We start from the raw sequence: 22,558 nt of genomic DNA, 5'->3' as shown, positions 1-22,558 counted from the left end.
TACTAAACTTATTCAATAAAGTTACAGGTTATGAAATGAATATTAAAAAATCAGTTGTGTTTCTATATACTAACAATAAACTACTGGAAAGAAAAATTAAGAATAAAATTTCATTTATAATAGCTTCAAAAAATAACACTTAGAGATAAACTCATTCAAGGAAGTGAAAGATCTGTGTTCTGAAAACTATAAGACACTGATAAAAGAAATAGAAAAAGACTCAAATGAATGGAAAGAAATCCCACTTTCTAGGATTAGAAGAATTAATATTGTTAAAATATCCATAATACCCAAAGCAATCTACAGACTCAATGCAACCCCTATAAAAATTCTGATGGCATTTTTCACAGAATTAGAAGAAAGAATACTAAAATTTGTATGGTACCACAAACGATCCCAAATAACCAAAGCAACCTTGAAAAAAGAAGAACAGTACTGGAGGTACTACACTCCCTGATTTCAAACTATATTACAAAGTCATAGTAATCAAAACAGTATGATACTAGCATATAAGTAGATACATAGATCAATGGAACAGAATAGAGAGCCCAGAAATAAACACACACATATATAGCCAATTAATTTATAACAATGGAGCCAACAATGGGGGAAGGATAGTCTTTTCAATAAATAAATATTTAGTTATCTATTGAAAACTAGACATCCATATGCAAAAGAATGAAATTGAACTTTTATCTTACACTATTCACAAAAGTTAACTCAAAATAAAAAAAAAAGACTTGGATATAAGACATGAAAATGTACAACCACTAGAAGAACATATAGGGGGTAAGCCCCTTTACATTGGTCTTGGCAATGATTTTTTGGATTGACACCATAAGTAAAGACAACACAAGCAAAAATAAATAACTGGGACTACATCAAACTAAGAAGCTTTGCACAGCAAAAGAAAACTGTCAACAAAATGAAAAGGCTACATACTGAATAGGAAAAAATATTTGAAAATCATATATCTGATAAGTGGTTAATAGTCAACATATATAAAGAACATGTACAATTCAATAGCACACACACACACAAATGGGCAGAAGACCTGAAGAGACATTTTTCCAAAGAAGACATACAGAAGGTCAACAGGTACATGACAAAGATGTTCAACATCACTAATCATCAGGGAAATGCAAATCAAAACCATAATGTGAAATCACCTCACATCTGTTAGAATGGCTATTATCAAAAAGAAAATAAATAATAAGGGTTGATGAGAATGTGGAGAAAAAGCAACTCTCATACACTGTTGGTGGGAATGAAAACTGATTCAACCACTACAGGAAACAGTATGGATGTTCCTCAAAAAGTTAAGAATATGACTACCATCTGATCCAGCATTCTCATTTCTGTATATATATCAAAAGGCAACAAAACATTATCTTGAAAAGAGATCTGATGCAGCAGATGTTGTAAATAATGTTGCAGCATTATTTACAATAGCCAAATTATAAAAACCACCTAAGTTTCAGTAAACAGATGAATGGATAACAAATAGTGTTGAGAAAAAAAAAAAGAGACTGCTATTATTTTTATGTTGGCTTTATCATTTGGTAGTGAATGTAAAACCAGACTATATTGACCTTTATAATTTCATATCTGACATTAGTTATACTAATGATATTTTCTCTAAAAAAGCTTAATTTTGTCAATAGCAAAATCTCCTCATACTGTAGTTTATAGGTTCTGACCACAGCAGATAAAAAAGCATGAAAACTGGCTGGAAAAAGTAAAATTAATTGTGTTGATCATCATGATTTATTATTTCTCAGGTTTATTCCTTTTCTTTTATATCTGCTATTGCTCAGCTACTGACAAGTTCCTTGAAAAGGTAGGTTGTACTCAGGATAATAACAACAATTTAAATCTTTGAGGAAGCTAATCTGATTATTCTATTTTACAATTTAAAGCTATTAAATTAAAAGGTTAATAAAGTTTGGAAAATGACAAGTTCTGAATATATTCCACTAAAATAATTCACATAAATTTGTGGTTGAAAAAGTAAAATTCAAATAACTAATTCTTTGGTTAGTTGATTAATTGTTCAATTTATTTATTTTATAATATGCAATTTCCATTTTTATAGGTAAGTGTAAAAAACTGTACTCTGGAAGACAACTGGTAATTGCATATGATTTAATCTAAATTTGTTCTGAGGTTATACTGATATAGTCTAAACCTATAGGTACATTTTATAATTTTACTATTATATTTTATATTTCACCTTCAACATTACCCCCCAAGCATATGGCGAATGTATGAGAAAAACGAAGTCAAACTTTGTTCATCGTTAAGTCTGAATCACATCAAACTGCAAATCTTATTTGCTTAAGTTGTATAGTGGATGCCAAATCATATAGTGGAATTCCCATTACGTTAGAAGTTAGATAACCTTGTATTTAAGTTCTGGTCATGTTAGTCAAGTCACATTTATTAAGGCTCAGTTTCTTTAAAGATCAGCTTATTTACCTCAAGCAGGGCCAGTAAAAGCTGTCCTGTTAAAAGATGTTATAAGATAAAATGCTAAAAACATGTAAAACTAATTCTATTGTTGTTTCAATTAATTTCTTATATGCATTGTGATGGAATATATTTGTAAATCATTTTTGTAAAGCAGTGGACTTTATCCTCTTAGAATGACCACCAATTTTTGTGAAAACTTTGATTCTTAAAGCAAACAAACAAAAAACCTGATTGTCTCTACTGACAGAGTATTTGTTTAATTTAAAATAGAAAGCTCCTTATACAATAATCAGTAAAGAACATTCTGAGCAACTAATATACTACATGGCAGACTGATTTCCTAAGAATAATAATCACTCAAAAATGTCTCTGAATACTATAATCCTAGACATTTCAACAATCAATTGGAAATTTTCAATTTTTTTGGAACCAAGAAATACAAGAAAACTTATATTACCAAAATTATATTTCAAAATGAGATTTAGATTTTTTTAAAAGGAGTGTTTTGAATTTAAACTACTTTTAAAATATGTTGCAAATTAAACTTTCTGAAAAAAATTCACATTGTTTAATAATGAGCCACTCTTTAAATGGATCTAAGAATCATGTTGAATAATACTTCATGTAAATAGGAAGACTTTAGGACATATTCAAGAACCACCAGTTACAGTAAAATAGTAAGAATACAGACATTTTTTATTTTTTCCCAACCAAGTGACAAGGTAGTTCACGCTGTGAGTATCTAACACTCTGCTTTGACAACTAGGCGCATATTTATATCTGCTCTTCTAGTTCAACATTGTCTCAGTTGATTTAGTGCCAACTCAAGTCAGTCTTTCAATATTTGTCCAGGTAACTGGACCAAGAACACCTGGTGAAGACTTGTCACAAATTACAGAGATATTCTTTATTCTTTGAATGGTTTTGGTTGGCAGAGGCAATGTTGAACAGACAGGAGGTAAACAACACACGGATCCACTGAATTGTAACACTGGGAATATTAAATAAACTGTGTTGTTTGACACACTTCACTAGAGTAAAATGACTGAAATGATTTTCCTCTCCAGAATCAAAAACAAAACAAAAACAAAACAGGTTTATAACAAATAAAGAATAGGACACAGACGTAAAGCTTTAAATCAGGATGGATTTTAGGAAATAGGGTATAATGAGAATCAAGTCTAAGCCAAGATAAAAGAAATATCTTGGGTTTCAATTAAGTAGTAGTCCAGAGATTAGCCAGGCAGTTATCTGGAGATGGTACTAAATTTAAAATCAACTCTGTAACCTACAGAGTTTTCAGAAGATATATTATTAAGGGAAATAATATGGAAACAAAAGGATTTCTAACTCCTAATACTATTTCTAGGCCTTCAGATGTCAGACAATCTTAATACTTAGAAATTGGGGTAGGATTTCCTTTTCTGTGTTTCAACATAGTAAAAATAGAATACTCCTTAATGATATCAATTTCTCACTTCTCTATTTTAATGCTCACCCCATAGTTTTTGATCCCCTCTTTCTTTGGAGCCTTACCTTATGTACCCAATTAGTGATTTTAAGCCAAGCACATCTTTGATTATAACTGATCACAGGTATTTTAATAATAACCAGTTACTGTAAATGTCAGTTCTTATGCCTCATTTATCTGAGTCCCTAGATAACATGATCAAGTTTCTTATGCCTCAATTTTGAGAATAAAATTGTGCTATTTATACCCTAAAGCCTCTCAGGATTCTAAAATTATATGGTTCCAGGGAACAGGGTTTGCTTGGATCATAGTTTAATGTATTAAAACACTCCTGGCAAGTTGGTGGAAGAAGTTATGATAAAGTCTGATAGTTTGAACATTTTGTCTTTGAAATATTTGATAAATTATCAAAGGAATTAAGAGACTAGATTAGACTTCTGATATCCTAATATCTTAAATGGAATTTCAAAGCTTTTTCAATCAGTGCAATCTCTGCTATTCTGAGTGGTAAAAGAGATGTGAGAGAGTTGACAGAAGCATTTAGGGAGAAAAACTGTGTAAGTATGTACACATATTTTTTTAAAAGGACTTTTAATTAGGTTAATTAAAATTAGCATATAGCCAAGGATCAGAATCATCACACAAGCAGCCATGGACCTAGAGATTATCACTTACTTAAGTGAAGTAAGTCAGACAGAGAAAGACAAAAATCATATGATATCACTTATATGTGGAACCTAATAAAAATGATACAAATGAACTTATTTACAAAACAAAACAGACTCACAGATCTGGAAATCATACTTATGTTTACCAAAGAGGAAACATGCAGGGAAGTGATAAATAAGGAGATTGGGACTGACATATACACACTACTATATATAAAACAGATAACTAACAAGGACCTACTGTATAGCACAGGGAACTCTACTCAATATTCTGTATGTGGTAAACGAATCTGAAAAAGAATGGATATATCTCTATATATCTATATAAAGATATATATGTATGTATAACTGATTCACTTTGCTGTACACCTGAAACTAACACAACACTGTAAATCAACTATACTCCAATAAAAAGTTAAAAATAAAAGAGAATAATTTATTCACTCAACAAATATTCACTAACAGCCCACTGAGTACAAAAATTGGGTTGAGGATCAGGAATACATATGTTCCTCTGTCCTGATTGGTGTGGAGGCAGCAATACAAGATGCTGAAAGAAGAGTAACATGAGGTCACAAAGTTTAGGTCAGTAGCCCCAGTGGTCCAACTCAGATGTGGTAGATAAAGAATAGTAAATGTCCTCTAGCTCAGTGGCTCTCAAAATTTAGCTGCACCAGAACTACCTGAAGAATCTGTTAGAACACAGATGGCTGGGCCCTTTCCTCAGAGTTTCTATCTAAGTATAAGGTGGAGGCCAGAATTTTGCATTTCCTTACAAACAATCTTGTGAGATATGTATTAGTATAATCCTCCTTTTTATTGTGAAGAGAATAAGGCTCAGAGTAGTTAACGTGCCAAATGAAGCTGAAGTCTCATTCTCATAAAAAGAGTGATGAATTCTTTTCTGTGTTATAGGGACAAAGATTATTTTAAAACTTTTTACTCTTTTCTCTGATTCTATAATAATCAAGAACTATTTGGATATGCAACAAGACTTACTGAGCTACCTTACAAGACGACCATGTGTTTCTTTGAAGAATTTATTTGGATCATGCATTGTGGAAGAGTACACTGACATTCTTGTTTAAAAAAAAACTACTTAAACCTATACAAAAATTGTGGTATGCTTCTCAGCAACAAAAGGGAATGAACTACTGATACCTGCAACCATGAATAAATATCACAGACATTATTCTGAGCAAAACAATCTGCACACAAAGAATATATACTTCATGTTTCCATTTTTATAAAATTCTAAAATTTTTTACCATGAAAATCTTGAGACTGGTGGTTAGCTAGGTTTGGTGATGGGAAATTATTCTGAAGTGACTCAGAGAACTTCTGGAGGAGATGGGAATGTTCTAATACTAAATATGAATGGAGAGTACATGGCTGTATCCTTTTGTCAATTAAGATATATCTATTTCAATTTACGTAAATTTTATTTGAAAAAATAAGTGGTGCTATGAAGTATGAGGGGATATGTATAGACAAAACAAAAATGGTAGAATAATTGATGAAGCTGGTTGAGGTAGATGGAGGGTTAACTGTACTATTCTATTTATTTCATATGTATTAAACAAACAAAAGAGAGGGTTCAAAATAGCAGTATGGGAAGATCCTGAACTCACCTCCTCCCAGAGATACAACAAATCTACAACTACATATGGAATAAATCCCATGGTAAGGGACCTGAAAACTGGCTGAACAGAGCCTCCACAACAAAGGGTAAAAGGACAGCTTCGAGATAAGTAGGAAAGGTAGAGATATGATCTCATCAAGGAAAACACCACACCATCTCAGAAAACCACAATTAGAAAGAATCACAAAGATATGGATCTTTAACCTGAGGAGCAAGGGATTGAGCTGCATATCAGGCATCCCAGCCCCTAGATCCTGTACAGGAGAAAGAAGCTCCCAAAACACCTGGCTTTGAAAACCAATGAGAAATATATCCAGGAAAACCACAGAACTGCAGGGAATGAAAAACCTATTCTTAAAGTACTTGCACACAGACTCGACCTGAAAATCAGCACAAAACATATGGCCTATAGGTGAAGGGGACTCGCTTCCTAATCTTAAAGTTTGTGTCAGAGGGATACTAGCTGAGATACTCCCTGGGGGCTGAGATACGGGCAGAAGCCATTTTGTGATCTCAGGCTACTTTGATAATGCCAGAACTGAAGGGCAGCATTTTGGAATTCTCCCTATAAACTGTTAGAGACAGTGGGCATGGCCCCACTGAGAGCTCTGCCTACCCTAGCACCTAAGTCAGGCCTAACAAACAACTGAGCAACAGTCCTGCTTACCAGTGTCCAACAGAAGCCACAACCAGACCCTGCAGCCGGTCCAAGGGCAAATCCCACCTGACAGTATACCACAGCAGCCATAACTGGGCTCCACCACAGGAGGAAGATGCACAGAGTTCACATAGGGAAAATCCCTTGAGCATCTGGCTCTGGTGGCCAGGCAGGATTGTACATCTGAGCCCCACAGGACATCTCCTAAATAGCATCACTCCTTAAGTCTGGGAGAGATAGTTACTAACTAATACATAAAAACAGAGAATTAGACAAATTGAGGAGACAGAGAAATATGTTCAAAATGAAAGAATAAGACAAAACATCAGAAAAAGAACTAAAGGAAACAGAGATAAGCAATCTACCTGATAAAGATTTAAAAGTAATGGCCAGGAAAGATGCTTCACTGAACATGGGAGAACAATGGATGAACACAATGAAGACTTCAACAAAGAGATAGAAAATATAAGAAAATACCAACAGAAGTTATAATGGAACAGAAGAATTCACTAGAGGGGTTAAACTGCAGATAGAAGAGCAAATCACTAAGCTGGAAGACAAAACAATGGAGCTCACTCAGACAGAGCTGCAAAATGAAAGAGGAATTTTAAAAAGTGAAAATACCTTAAGGGACTTTTGCAACAACATTGAACAGAATGACATTTATATAATAGGGGTTCCAGAAGGAAAAGAGAGAGAAAAAGGGCCAGAAAAATTATTTGAGGAAATAGTGACTGAAAACTTCCCTAATCTGGGGAAGAAAACAGACATCAGGTCCAGAAAGCCCAGAGAGTTCCAAACAAGATGAAGCCAAGGAGACACATATGAAGACATATTACAATTAAAATGGTAAATGTTAAGGATAAAGAGAGAATCCTAAAAGCAGCAAGAGAACACAATTTGTTACATACATATGGGAAAATCCCATAGGAATATCTGCAGATTTTTCAGCAGGAACCTTACAGGCCAGAAAGGAGTGGCACGACATATCCATCATGTGGAAAGGAAATATCCTCTAACCCAGAATTCTCTACCCAGCAAAGTTATCATTCAGAATTAAAGGAGAGATCAAGGCTTTCCTTTGATCTCTAAAGGAATTCATCACCACTAAACTGGCCCTGAAAGAAATATTAAAGGGATTTCTTTAAGCTGAAAAGAAATGGCATTAGTTAATAATAAGAAAATATACTAAAGAAAAAAATCTTATTGGAAAACATAAATATACAATGAAGGTAGTAAAAAAAATCACATAAAGCAAACATAAAGATCACAAGAAAAAAGCAGTAAAATTAACTAATATTATAATACTTAGTTAAGGAATGCATAAAATAAAATGATGTAAAATGTATCATCAAAAATATAAAATGTGTGTGTGTGGTGGGTGGAAGTAAAAAGACAAAATTTTGGAATGTGTTCAAATTTAAGTAGCTACCAACTTAAAACAGGCAACACTCAAAAATGTTATATGTGAACCTCACAGAAACCACAAGGAAAAAATATATAGTAAATACACAAAGGAAAACAAGAAAGAAATCTAACTATAACACTAAAGAAAACCACCAATACACAAGGAAAGAGATAAAAAGAAAGAGAAAAAAACATAAAACAACAAAATGGCAATAAGTACATACCCATCAATAATTACTTTAAATGTAAATAAACTAAAGCAGCCAATCAAAAGACAGAGTGTCAGAATGGATAAAAAACAAGACCCATTTATTTACCGCCTATAAGAGACTCATTTCATAAGAAAGGACACACACAGAGAGAAAGTGAAGGAATGGAAAAATATATTCCATGCAAATGGAAATGAAAAGAAAGCTGGAGTAGCTATACTCATATTAGACAAAAATAGACTTTAAAACAAAGACTGTAAGAAAAGACAAAGAAGAGTATTACATGATGATAAACAGGTCAATCCAGCAGGAAGATACAACATTTATAAATGTATATGCACCCAACAGAGGAGCACCAAGATATAAAAGCAAATATTAATGGACTTAAAAGGAGAATTTGAAAGCAATGCAATAATAGTAGGGGACTTTAACACCCTACTTACATCAGTGGATACACCATCCAGACAAAAAAATCAATAAGGAAACATCAAATTTAAACAACACATTGGACCAGAGGGACTTAATAGCTATAGAGCATTCCATCCAAAAGCAGGAGAATATGCATTCTTCTTAAGTACACATGAAACATTTTCCTGGATAGATCACATGTTAGGTCGCAAAATGAGTCTCAATAAATTCAAGAAAAATCTTCTCCAACCACAATGGTATGAAACTAGAAATCTTTCATGAGAAAAAAAAAAAAAAACACAAAAATGTGGAGATTAAAAATATGTTACTGAACAACCAAGGGGTCTTTGGAGAAATCAAAAAAATACCTACAGACAAATGAAAACAGAAATATGACATAACCAAATCTATGGGATGCAGCAAAAATTGTTCTAAGAGGGAAGTTCATAATAATGAAACAACAACAAAAAAATCCCAAATAAACAATCTAACTTTACACCTAAAGGATCTAGAAAAAGAAGAATGAGTGAAGACCACAATTAGCAGAAGGAAGGGAATAATAAAGATCAGATGGAAATAAATGAAAGCGAGACTAAAAAAAAAATAGGAAAGATAAATGAAACTAAGAGCTGGTAATTTGAAATGATAAATTCAACAAAACTTTAGCTAGACTAACCAAGAGAAAAAGAGAGGACTCAAATAAATAAAATCATACATGAAAGAGAAGTTACAAATGTAACCACATAAATATGAAGGATCAAATGAGACTACTACAAATAATTATATGCCAACAGTGTGACAACCTAAAAGAAATGGATAAATTCCTAGAAACATAAAATCTTCCAAGACTGAATCATGAAGAAATAGAAAATCTGAACAGAGCAATTACTAGTAAGGAGATTGAAAAAGGAATCAAAAATCTCACAACAAACAAAAGCTGAGGACAAGATGGCTTCACTGGCAAACTCTACAAAACACCCAAAGAAGATTTAATACCTATTCTTCTCTCAAAGTTAACACAAAATGTTCACAGATGACTTAATACTTTTCTTCCAAAAAAATTGAGGACTAGGGAAACCTTCCAAAGCACTTTACAAAGCCAGCATTACCCTGATATTAAAACCAGACAAAGACACCACAAAAAAAGAAATTTGCATGCCACTATCACTAATAACCACAGATACAAACCTCAATGAACTATTTGCAAATAAAATCCAACAATACGTTAAAAATTGTACATCATGATCAAGTGTGATTTATTCCAGGGAAGTAAGGATGATTCAACATCTATAAAACAATCCATGTGATACATCTCATTAACAAAATGAAGGATCAAAATCATATGATCATCTCAACAGATGCAGAAAAAGCATTTGACAAAATACAACCCTCATTTAACTGTCAATAAAGTGGGTACAGAGGGAATATACCTCAACATAGTAAAGGCCATATATGACAATTTCACAGATAATAACATACTCAATGATGAAAAACTGACAGCTTTTCCTCTAAAATCAGGAATAAGACAAGGATGCCCACTCTTGCCACTTTTATTCAACATAGTGTTGAAACTCCTAGCCACAGCAATTAGGCAAGAAAAGAAATAAAAGACACTCAAATCTGGACACAGAAATAAAACTGTCACTATTTGCAGATGACATTATATTATATATAGAAAACCCTGAATACCCCACCAAAAAGATGTGAGAACTAATAAATAAATTCAGTAAAGCTACAGGATACAAAATCAATATACAGAAATCTGTGACATTTCTATACACTAATAACAAACTATCAGAAAGAGAAGTTAACAATCCCATTTACAATTACATCAAAAGAATAAAATAACTAGGAATAAATTTAACCAAGTAGGTGAAGTATTTGCACACTGAAAACTGTAAGACACTGATGAAACAAAAAGACATATAAATGAAAAAATATTCTGTGCTCATGGATTGGAATAATTAATATTGTTAAGACATCCATATTACATAAAGCAATCTACAGCTTCAATGCAATTTCTATCAAAATTCCAATGACTTATTTCACAGAAATAGAACAAATAATTTTAAAATTTCCATGAAACACAAAAAACCCTGAATAGCCAAAACAAACTTGAGAAAGAAGGACAAAACTGGAGGTATCATGCATCCTGATTTCGAACTATACTACCAAGCTATGGCAGTCAAAATAGTATGGTACTGGCACAAAAACATACACAGACATCAGTGGAACAAAACTGAGAACCTAGAAATAAACCCATACATATATGGACAATTAAGTTACAACAAAGGAGCAAAGAACATACAATGGGGAAAGGATAGTCTCTTTCATAAATGGTGTTGGGAAAACTGAACACCCACATGCAGAAGAATGAAACTAGACCACTTCTTACACCATACACAAAAATTAACTCAAAATGCATTAAGGATTTGAATGTAAGACCTGAAACCATACAATTCCTTAGAGAAAATGTTGGTGGTAATCTCATTGACATCAGTCTTAACAATATTTTTTTGTGGATCTGACTCTAAAAGCAAAGGAAACAAAAGCAAAAATAAACAAATGGGACAATGTTAAACTAAAAAGATACTGCATGTGAAGGAAACCATCATCAAAATGAAAAGGCAACCTACTGAATGAGAGAAGATTTTTGCAAACTATATATCTGACAAGGGGTTAATATCAAAAATATATAAAGGACCCATACAACACAACAATAAAAAACTAAACAAACCAATTCAAAAAATGGGCAGAGAGTCTGAATAGACATTTTTCCAAAGAAGACGTACATAATATTAGAGGATGCTGGGATAAAGATATAAGGATTCTATACATACTATATTTGCAACATTTTTGTGAGTTGAAATTGTTTTGAAATAAAAAATTAAATTAATTTTAAAAAAAAACATTCTGAGATTCTCAAGACACTGACCAGCACTTTGCTAGATATGACTGAATTCTACTTTTATTAAATGACCTGAACCAAAAATATATAAAGAGTAACTGTTGCCAACGGGGCAACTTACCACTTAAGCAGAGTATTCATAAAGTATCTGCTTTTCAGTAGCATTGCAGACCATTGATTTACCATACAGAGTTAGCTGCCATGTACAACCTCCTGATGCTGAGGCATTACAACCCAAGGCAATTAGAGCATTTGCAAATGAGAGAGCTCAACTGATATTTTTGGTGATGCCTGAGAATTGTAGGTGGATACCTACTAATTTTAATTTCAAAATTGTAATTAAGAGAGAGCGGACTGTACAAAGTACAGATTCTTACATGGATTATTAAAGGGGTACTTTAAAAGACAAAGCAGTACTCAGTAGACCAACGAAATTCATAAATTATAGTCATATTTGACTGAGTTTACTTCCTTCTTGGAAAAAGTTATTAATTGATTGGTAATGTTAATATATATAAAGGACAGTTAGACTTAGGTAAGATATTATTAGTCTTTTGTAATATCTTGTTGAAAACAAGGAAAAATATTGATGGAACACATGGATAATTACATGAACTTTTTGTTAGCTTAATTCCTGACTGAAGTATCATGGTTAATGGGTTAGTATCACAATGGAAGGAGGTCCAAAGAGCTTTTCCTCTGCCAAGTCTGTTTAAAAAGAATATTTGTCAATGACACATTAGACTGAGAATCAATGGTACAGTGATCACCTGCCAAAATCACAGTTGTTTTTATCTTTGCCACATGATTCCCACTATAATGAACACAGCTTGCTGGGAAAGAAAAGGATGTTTGATGCAAAATGACCATGTCTATGCTGGCAGTGGCTAGACAAACCAATGAGATCCCTTCTTTTGGGGAGCCAGACAATTTGATTGTGTCAACTCCATTCCTTTCCAGCATCATTTCCCAATGTTTTAGTCACCTGACTTGAGCATGTGTACCCCTCGACTCTGGACTTAAAGTTGTAATAACTCCAAAGCAGCAGACATTTCATACTTCTAGGTATGTGCACGTGCTTTCCACCTACATAGAGTACTCGTCCCACATGGTGTTAATTTATCTTATCAGTCAATCAATAATAACACATAAAATGTTTTCTCTTGTTATTGAGACAAAACTGTATTGCAGGCTTTTTAGCAAGTTTTATTCCAACAAATGGGTAGTCTACAATTTTGGGAAGATAAAACATTCACTTTTAAAAATATGGAGTGCTAAGAATTCTTCAACTTTACTATCCTTTGATTACTTTAGGTAGAGTGTACTTATAAATTACAACCTTGTAGTGTTTACAAGAATAATAAAAGATTAATAATGAACTTACCAATACTTGGATAACCAGGTGTAGACGGGTCTCCTCCTGGATTCAGTGACACCATAAAGGTATCATAGCTAAGAGTTGCAGTCTTTGGTAAATCACAAGGATCAATATACAGAAGAACACCTCCAAATCCAGCCTTTTCCAATAAGGAAAGCTAAAAGAGGAGAACAAATTATTAAAAATGTCCTCATATACATTTTTAGTTCATATATGGACACTTCATAAATGTCACTACAATTAGATGACTCCTTTTTCTGTTATTGTTTTCTTTTAAAATAAGTCGAAACTTCTGATTTTCTCATTATCAAAGCCCAGACAGAGAGTTATCCTACTGGCCTCTTCCTTTTTCCTCTGTTCAACAATATTTAAGCTGCATTCTTATAATGTTTATATTTGATTTCAGTTGTCTGCATTTGGAATTTCTTCATTTTTTAATTGTCCAAGTAGATTTGGAAGTTTTCACTTTCATGAGATTAACAAAAAATCTACCACAGACAAAGTTCCATTGTAAAAGGAGAGCTGTTCTGACCATTATTATATTCTTCCCTAGAGCAGAAGACATCCAACAGCATTTTGATTTATTTTCTCCAAGGCTGAGACTGCCACACCAGTTGTTAAAATGTTGAAATCTTTCACGTGGTTTGGCAAACAGCCACTGTCCTGAAGCTCCTGAGGGCCCCCACTAGTCACTCTGGTCTCTGCCCTAGATGTCCCAGTCAGACCTCTAAGATAGAGCAACTAATGGGTATATACACAACAAAGTAGTGGGCCTCCTTCTAAATGGCCAGTTCCTGCTTTGTCTCTGTCATTAAATACTTTGAAAATATCCCAATTACCTCTATGAACATACTTAATGCAAAGGTTCCGCTCTATTCTTAAGTACACAATAGAGAAGTATGATGGGGCAGATGAACTTGACATCCCAGGTTCTCTTTGTTTTAACTTATTAAATTAATTTTGGTGGGTAAAGATCTTATTCATCTTAGTGTGACTTACATGATTGATATAAGTCACAATCTTGATATAAGTATGCTATGTTAATTGCATCTTTTCAACTCCTTTAAAACTGTTCTGTTTCCATTTTTAAACAAGTAATGAACAAGTATGGATTTTTATAATAAGAAAAAAAAAACACCAAACACTGAGAACCTAAGCTAAGTATAATGGACTCACATGTATACATTCTATAAGAAACCACTCTGATCAGACTTCTTTTTTTTTCCCCATCAATGTCTTAATGAAGATAGGGAAAAAATTTAGGGAGAGAGGAGGAATGAGAGACAGAAAAAGAGAGAAAATAATATGTGAATAAAGGGCGAGATTTAAGACTGATGCTCCAAATGCAGGGCTGAAGTCCTTAGGGAGGATTTCTAATGTTTGGATGCTGAAATTGCTATTCTCAAAAAGAATGATCAATGGAATGATTTTCAATGTTCTGCTTACTATAGGAGAATATATCAAGAAAAAAAATGAACTTCTCTAGAAAGCAATTTTTTAAATATTAAAAATTTCTTTTTTTATTACTAAAGCAATTTGTGATCATTAGCGAGAAAGATATACATGTCAACAAAACAAAGCAAAACAAAAAAGCAAAAGGCAATCCCATTATCTTACCTGTCAAGAGGTTGCAAATGTTAACATGTTGGTGTTTCTAGATCCTTTTACTGGGGCTTATGCACATTCACACATATATTTACAAATAAATCTATGATAAATACTATTTTGCAATCTTTATTTTTCACTTAACAGTATATACTAAACATTTGTCCATGTGGATAAGTATACTTTTGTATCATTTTAATAGCTGTATACTGTGTATGAGTGATATAAATAATATTATATAAAAAGGCCATCAAATGTTATGTAACCAACCCCTGACTGTTAATCAAATTATTCAAATTTTTTTTTATATTACATTGGAACAAAATTCCTTATATCTAAATCATTGCACAAATATCTATTTTAATCAAGTGTAGTTTCACAGGTCAAATTTCTAAGTCAAAGTATTCCTGTTCTTATGATTTTCTTTTTGTAAACTAATTTCCATTTAGAAAAGCTATAAAAAGTTATATTCTTACCTGTAGTATATGTATTTGTTTCCCCTCATTATCACCAACATTGAATATTATTACTTTTCAAAAGATATTTGTCAATCTGGCCAAAATTTATTTCTCCAGAGATCTTTAATTATTAATGAAGTTAAATTTATTTTTGCTTGTGATTTTGGCAACTGTATATTTTCTTCTGAGAATCACCTGCTTGTGAAAAACTATTTTTACAATTCCTGGGCCATGTATCCATTTGTAACTATATAATGAGTGTTGCTGTTATGCAGGTAATATGCTGGCATTGGGATATGAAGGTAAGTAGGAGAAGGTCTTTGCTCTTAGGAAGTTGAGTTTACCAGTGGAATGACGAACAGTTTTCAACTTGAGTACTAACTCCAATTAACTGACAATGAATGGACGCCGGGAGAAGGATTGTGAGGCTAGATTCAGGTTCAGTGGAAAGTGAGTCTATGAGAGATCACTGCTTTGGACAAAGAAAGGGAAGTGATAACCAACAAATTTTTTTTTAATGTGCTGATACTGCTTTAGTGGAAGTCAAAATAGCTTCAAAAGTATCTTCTAAAAAGGTAAATATGATAATTTATTTAATGTTTATGAAACCTAGTGGTTAAATTTATCTTAGTCAAAAATAAAATGCTAAAGTTGCATATTTTGTCTCTTCTGATTATATTTGGAAATATGTTGAGATCCCTTTTATAAGGAATATGTACCATGATATGTTTCTATACCTAACGGCTGATAATGAAGCAATGTGGTTTAATAGAATACTATCTTTGGCCAGACTTGATTACCTCCCTACACCTCATAAGAGACAGCATTATATGTGAGATGACCCCCTCTTCCCATCCTCTGCCTATAACAGTTGGACCTGAGGTGGACACCTCTTCAACATTGTCAAATCTGGTTCCTGATGCCACCCCACACTGACCTTCATAGAGCTCTTAAATAAGTAGTTTAATTCAGTGACTCAATTTCAGGAATTGTCTATTGCCAATGACACTGGCAACAGAAGAAACTGCTTACATGACATCAAATTTTAAAAATGTTCCTTTGCATTGTTAACATTGCATTTTGAACTTGATGAGGTGGAGGTTGCCTAAAATGCTCAAAAGACCTTGTATTCTGGTGAGATTACATTTTTTAAAATACTTCCAAAGGCAAGCCAAGGCCAAAAGGATGAAACCAGCTGTCCTTGGGCTGTCTGATTGCAGACTGTCCCTGGGTACACAGGTGAAAGTTATTAGCTCTGCCTAGGACCTCTTACAGCTTGAGACTTCGATTGACGATTATATTAGGGGTCTAATACATGAAAAGAGATGGCTAGTGTAAGGCCAGATTCCCTATATTAAACTTCAACTGTCCTTTGCTTCTCTTTCTCAACTATATATCTGATAAGTTTGGGGTTCTTTGTCATACTTACCACCTTGTAAACTAAGACAACGTTTGATACAAGTAGGACCAATCAGGACTTGGAATGGAGACACCAAAAATGAGTCAGGCAGATGGTGTTGGGCCTGAGTGTTGTGTGCTCATGGAGAAGCAGGCCACAGCCACTGGCTAGTGTGGTGCACTGACCCACAAGGCTGTATTGCCCTGGAGGGGCACCATTTCCTAATTCACACAAAGCACCATATGAGCAACTGGCTTCTCTGTTCAGAATCAATTTTCTGACATGTGCAAACTAGTCTTTTCAGAATGTAGAAACCATGAGCCTTGCCAAGGAAAGTGGCAACTAAAAAGGAGTGGGAATTCAGAGGAAACAAAGATGAGAATGGGCAAGAGAGGGAATGGCACGTACAGACCTCAAGTCCAGCTGTGTGCCTTTCGCTTGTATTGGGTGAGATTCTCCTCCCTTTCTCTGAGGGTGCTTCGGTTATTTGCAAATAAATCAATCCATAACCAAGACAAATGAAAAAGCATGAGACGTTTCATTTGATGGTACTGGATTTTGGTACCACCCCTGACACTAAATAGCTATGTGACAACTCATATAGTTTTTCCAGGTCTTTGTTTCACCATCCATAAAATGCAAGGATTGAACAACATTAGCCTCAAAGACCCATTCTGTTCTCAATTAAAAACACATGTAGTCTAATTCTATGATTTTAAAATTGTTTAAGGAGACATTTATTGTACTTTTAAATATACTGTCACACGTGAAATTTGCTTTTAAACTATTGGCAGGGATACCCTCCCCCAAAATAACACACTTTCTATGATTAATAAATATTTTTCAGGTAATTTTCATGATATGATTTCATATAATATATAGTATGAATATTTTAATTTTGCATTAAACTTCTGTTAGGGACAGAATATAGGGGAAATAAAAACACTTAGAATCTGTCCATTGAACCTATTCTGAGTTACTGAATTGATTCTTCCTTTTCAGTATAAATCAGTACTAATTTAAATATAGTACACTGTGAAGTGTTAATTTCATCTTTCAAAACTATTTTACAGTGTTTATACCCCAAAACATGTATGACAATTGTAATAAATCACGCAGTTAAATGACTAATATTTCAATGCAGCTATCAACCTTCTGTCTAAATTGGAAATATTTCTACTCTACTCTAATAAGTACTTCAACTAATATTTTATTTCTAGGAGAGAAGTTAAATATTGCATAAATTTACTGACTATGTTTATTCAAAATGTCCACCAGTGATAATTACTAGTCTCCACATACCTAAGGATTGCTCCTCCTCTTCAAAAAAAATCATATTGTTTCCATGAACATAGGAACCATTAAACCAGCATCCTACTCACATGCCTCCCACCCTCTTTTGTTTAACTCAAAGAGCCACTAAGTGCTGAGCCAACATGATTCTTAAGTTTTTATGGGTGCTAAAATCTCAAGAGGCATGAGGTATCTGAGATAGATGCTAGACTAGTAACCAAGAAATGGTCCTTAGTAACCCCGAGACACTTTTCTGTTTCTATACAGTCAGTCAACTCCCTTCAAGCTATGTCATGGCTTCACATCACCTGAAACACTTCTAATGCCCCCAGTCTCCAAAGTGAAATTTTATTAGTATTATTTTTTATCCTCAGTAATTAAAAAGGATTTGATGGATAACTTTAATAGCACTTGATTATGACCTGCTTGAAGACAGTAACCTTATACCTTCATTTTATATCCCTAGTGCCTAGTATAGTGCCTGGCAACAAATGATTTTTCTATTGTTGGGTTAATGAATAAACTAGTGTATGTACCAATGAATGAATGAATGAATGAATGAATGAATGAAAAACATATTGTATACAGGTACAAGTGTATTACATGAATGTTATTTTGCTCTACTGTTCAACTCCACTGGCTGGAAAACTTATTCAATAAATTCTTTTGTGACATCTTACATGTGTTCATTAGAACGTGAGATAAGTATTAAGCCAGCTTGTTTCTGAAATAAAAATAAACATGTTCAACTAAGTGTGTTGTCTTTTTATACTTCTGTAAAAATACATAATTAAATAGGTCTATTTTGTTTTGATTTTTGTTTTATTTTGTTTTGTATGATGTTTTGTTATCTAAGGATAGCGATAAAAAGCAGAAACTAGCCCCCAGGGATTTGAACATGTGGATTTGTCTTATTGACAGGGTCTTGGAGATAAAATGTCTTTGACCAAGAAATATGATCTCCTATTTCTTGCTGTGAACCATATTAATATATTTTTCCTTGTGTATAGTATATAAAGCTATCTGCTGCCAAATAACCACCTCTGAAATAAATGGTACTACCAATCCGTGGGCAGGACACAACAATCTTACTGAACAAACCTTACAAAATGAAAAGCTCCTTGGGAATTACTCATTCAGGGGTAGTAGTCTGGCACCTGAAAATGGTCCAACATAGGTTTATATTCCCATTGCCTTGGACAGACAGCATATGTGAACTGGGTGGCTGCATGGTATTCAGATATTCAGGAAACAATCATTTAAAGAAAAATCAAAGCCAGGGACAGTAAAAGAGAAAGGACCCTTCTCTGATTCCTACCACTTAACTTCTGTACTTAACTGGCATCTACTCTTACTTTCAACCCAAATGCCTTTCCTATTCCAGGAGGATGCTGTTGCTATTGTCATTTAGACAATCCACTCCTTCAGTGTCCAACAAGGGAATACTGGCTGAATTCCACAGTTAGGCTCTAATCCATTTACAGATGCTCCCAAGTTGTTGACTCACCCTTTTGAACCCACTGAATGTGAGCCTTGCTCTTTATTTTCACTGGTCACAATGCAGGAGTTCCCTGAACTACCACCTGATATCAAGAACTAAAGGAGAAAGCTTGTGGTTTTCTCTGTAATCTAGTCTCATCAAAACATTGGCTCAGTATTAGAACCATTCCTCTGGCCTCCATAGCCTAGAAAAGTTTCCTGAGCCTTCATGTGGAAAACGAGAACAAATATAACGTAACGAGACAAATTTGATTTTACAGATAAAATTAAGGCCTATTGTTATGGGCTGAGTTGTGTCTACCTAAGATTCATAAGTTTAAGTCCTAACACCCAGCACACCTCAGAATGTGACTACATTTGAAAATAGGGCCTTTAAAGAGGTAACTAAGGTTAAATGAGGTCATATGGGTAGGCTCTAATCCAATGCAACTAGTGTCCTTATAAGAAGAGGGAAAGACATCAGAGGTCTGTGTACATACAGAAAAATCACATGAGAACACAGCAAGAAGGCAGCGATCAGCAAGCCAAGAAGAGAGGCCTCAGGAGAAACTGAACCTGTCAACACCTTCATCTTAAATTTTCAGCTTCCAGAACTATGAGAAAATAAATCTGTGTTTAAGCCACTCAGCCTGGAGTATTTTGTTATAGAAGCCCTAACAAATTAATACATTCATATATGATAAATATCTGTCAAACTTTATATAAAGATTCAGGAAAATCATGTGATTAGAATCTAGGTCTTCTGAGCCATCTTCAGGCCAAATCAAGTATTAATTGTACATCTACTATAAACCAGATACTGTCTCACAAGTTATTTGCTGATTTTTATTCAAAGCATTTGATATAAGTCATTTCAATTCCCATTATATAGTTGCTGAAATTGTGATTAAGGAAGGTGAAGAGCTTGACCTGGGGTCAGAGCTAATAAGTGGTAATGCCAGGGATCAAACAAGAGTTTTCTGAATTCAAGCCTAGTGATCTTTCCACTAAAGCACACCTTTTCTTTAAATTATACATCCATCCTTTACAAAGACAAATAGACTAGCCAAAGGGTGAATTTATAAAACACATCAGATGCTTCTTGCTGTGATCTGCTTTCTGAGAAGAGACTAAAATCAATACTGTGTGAATTCTATGACTGTTTATTTAGAATGCTAAGAAGACCTGGATTTTTACAAAGTGCCATAATGGGAATTAATATGTATTAAAACAACAGAATGTGGACATTTTAGATTGAAGATTCATGGCTATAATAACAGAAAAATAACAGAAAAATAAAAATACACTTTTAAAAACCATGAACTAACATTTCATAGTACATTCTTACTCACTTAAATTAAATAGTTCTGGAACATGTGAAAAATAAAAACATTGAACACATAATATGTGATCATTTCTTAAGCAGATATTTTGACTTCAGGGCTCAAATTTTATGTTGTTCTTTCTTCTTGAAATTGTTTTCCTTATTAATAGGTTTGTTGTTTGGTCCTTTAATTATGTATTGTATCATTAGGATGCCGTTAAAGAGATTTGTAAGATTCCTGTTTGCTTTGTTATATTTTGTTATATTTTGGAAGTAAACTCATCTTTCTTTGTCCAAAAAAAAAAGACTATTATGGTGAGGACTATTCACTGTAATCAGACTGAGTATATCTGAAGCATAATCACAACATTCTTTTTTTATTTCACTGAACACCTTTACTTGGATTTTAAATTGCTTTACTTGATGTATCCAAAGTTATTTAAATAATTATAGTAAGATTAATAAGAAGCAATGACCCTCTGCTTTTGTAAAGAAAAAACCTGAAGTTATTCAGAAAGTTAAGCCTGTTGTCAGAGTTCTAAAAAGAGTCCTCAACTTTTATCACTAGATTACAGGGGAGGGAAAGAAGGAGGGAAGAAGGGAGGGAAGGAAAGAAGGAAGGGAGGAAGGGAGGGAGGGAGGGAAGGTGTCCTATTTTATAAGGTATTCTCATGCATATATTTTTGTGCTTTAAACTAATATCTCATTGTGGCCTATGGGATTATTCTTATTTCACAAATGAAGTAATCATGGGATAAAGATGATTTTATCAAGATCACATAGTTAATCACAGATTTCAGACTAAACGAATGTGTCCTCATAGTTTATTTTCCTGTGCTTCTCCCATTAAACCATATTGCTTTCAAATAATGAAAAAAATTGTGACTCTGCATTTTTTTGTTTTTTAAAGTTCATTACATATTTGACAGCCTTTGCAATGTCTGCTGCATGGAAGAAGTCTATTAAAAAAAACATCTTTTCAAATATGATGTTATTTTTCCAACTGTAGCTTCAAAATATTGAGGAGAATGCTATAATTTATTTTCCCATTCCTCATTTTTCCTATCCATTGTGGATCCACCTATGCAGTATAGATCCATTGCTCCAGGTTCTAGGTTGAGAATACAATGACAGAGTAGGGACCAGCAAGCATTAACCTAAATCGTTTTATTTTTAGTGAGAGGAAACACAGTGGCCTGGGGTATTTTCCTCTGCATAGGTGGTTCATGAACTGAAAACACTAAAGGGTATTTGTCCTTATCAATTTCTCTAACATGATTTCATTACTGATAGCGAATATTAAGAAAAAAATATACAATTGTTACTAGTAAATATGTTGCTGATATTACCAACTGCGTGTACATCTCTTTCCCTTTGTAGACGTACTGTTGCTTTTCATGTTCAAAAGGAATGGAAAAGAATACTAACACTATATATATTTAGAAATGAAGTCATAAAGACATAAGCTTCTGACTTACAAACTTAATATTTTTTGTGCTTATATATGTAAATATATGAGAGAGGAAGAGACAGGCAGTGGAGAAAGAGAGCATAGTCTCACATAACCACATGCATGAATCTCTGAGATTATGCAATTTTCTAGTTGAATAACAAGATCAAGAAAAAAGTTAGAGCACTTCACATCATTTAGTCTTTGAAAATGTACTATTTTTTAAAAAATTTAATATATGCTACAAATGCTCTTAACTAAGAGCATATTTAACTAAAGCCATAATGAATAGAGATAAATCCATGTATAATACATAATAAAGATAAAAT

At 33.4% G+C, this 22,558-nt stretch overlaps 1 protein-coding gene across 1 annotated transcript in view; it reads right to left on the bottom strand.

Moving 5' to 3' along the window:
- Positions 1-22,558, bottom strand: part of NAALADL2 (N-acetylated alpha-linked acidic dipeptidase like 2) — a 1,062,845-nt gene that overhangs the window by 549,791 nt on the left and 490,496 nt on the right. Inside the window, exon 5 of the mRNA XM_019946140.3 lies at positions 13,228-13,378. Within this exon, the coding sequence (XP_019801699.2) occupies positions 13,228-13,378 (151 nt within the window). The remainder of the gene's footprint in view (positions 1-13,227; positions 13,379-22,558) is intronic.

The sequence above is a fragment of the Tursiops truncatus genome, chromosome 4 (genome assembly GCF_011762595.2).
Source record: "Tursiops truncatus isolate mTurTru1 chromosome 4, mTurTru1.mat.Y, whole genome shotgun sequence".
Lineage (NCBI taxonomy): Eukaryota > Metazoa > Chordata > Mammalia > Artiodactyla > Delphinidae > Tursiops > Tursiops truncatus.
This window is presented reverse-complemented; position numbering and strand designations above follow the sequence as displayed.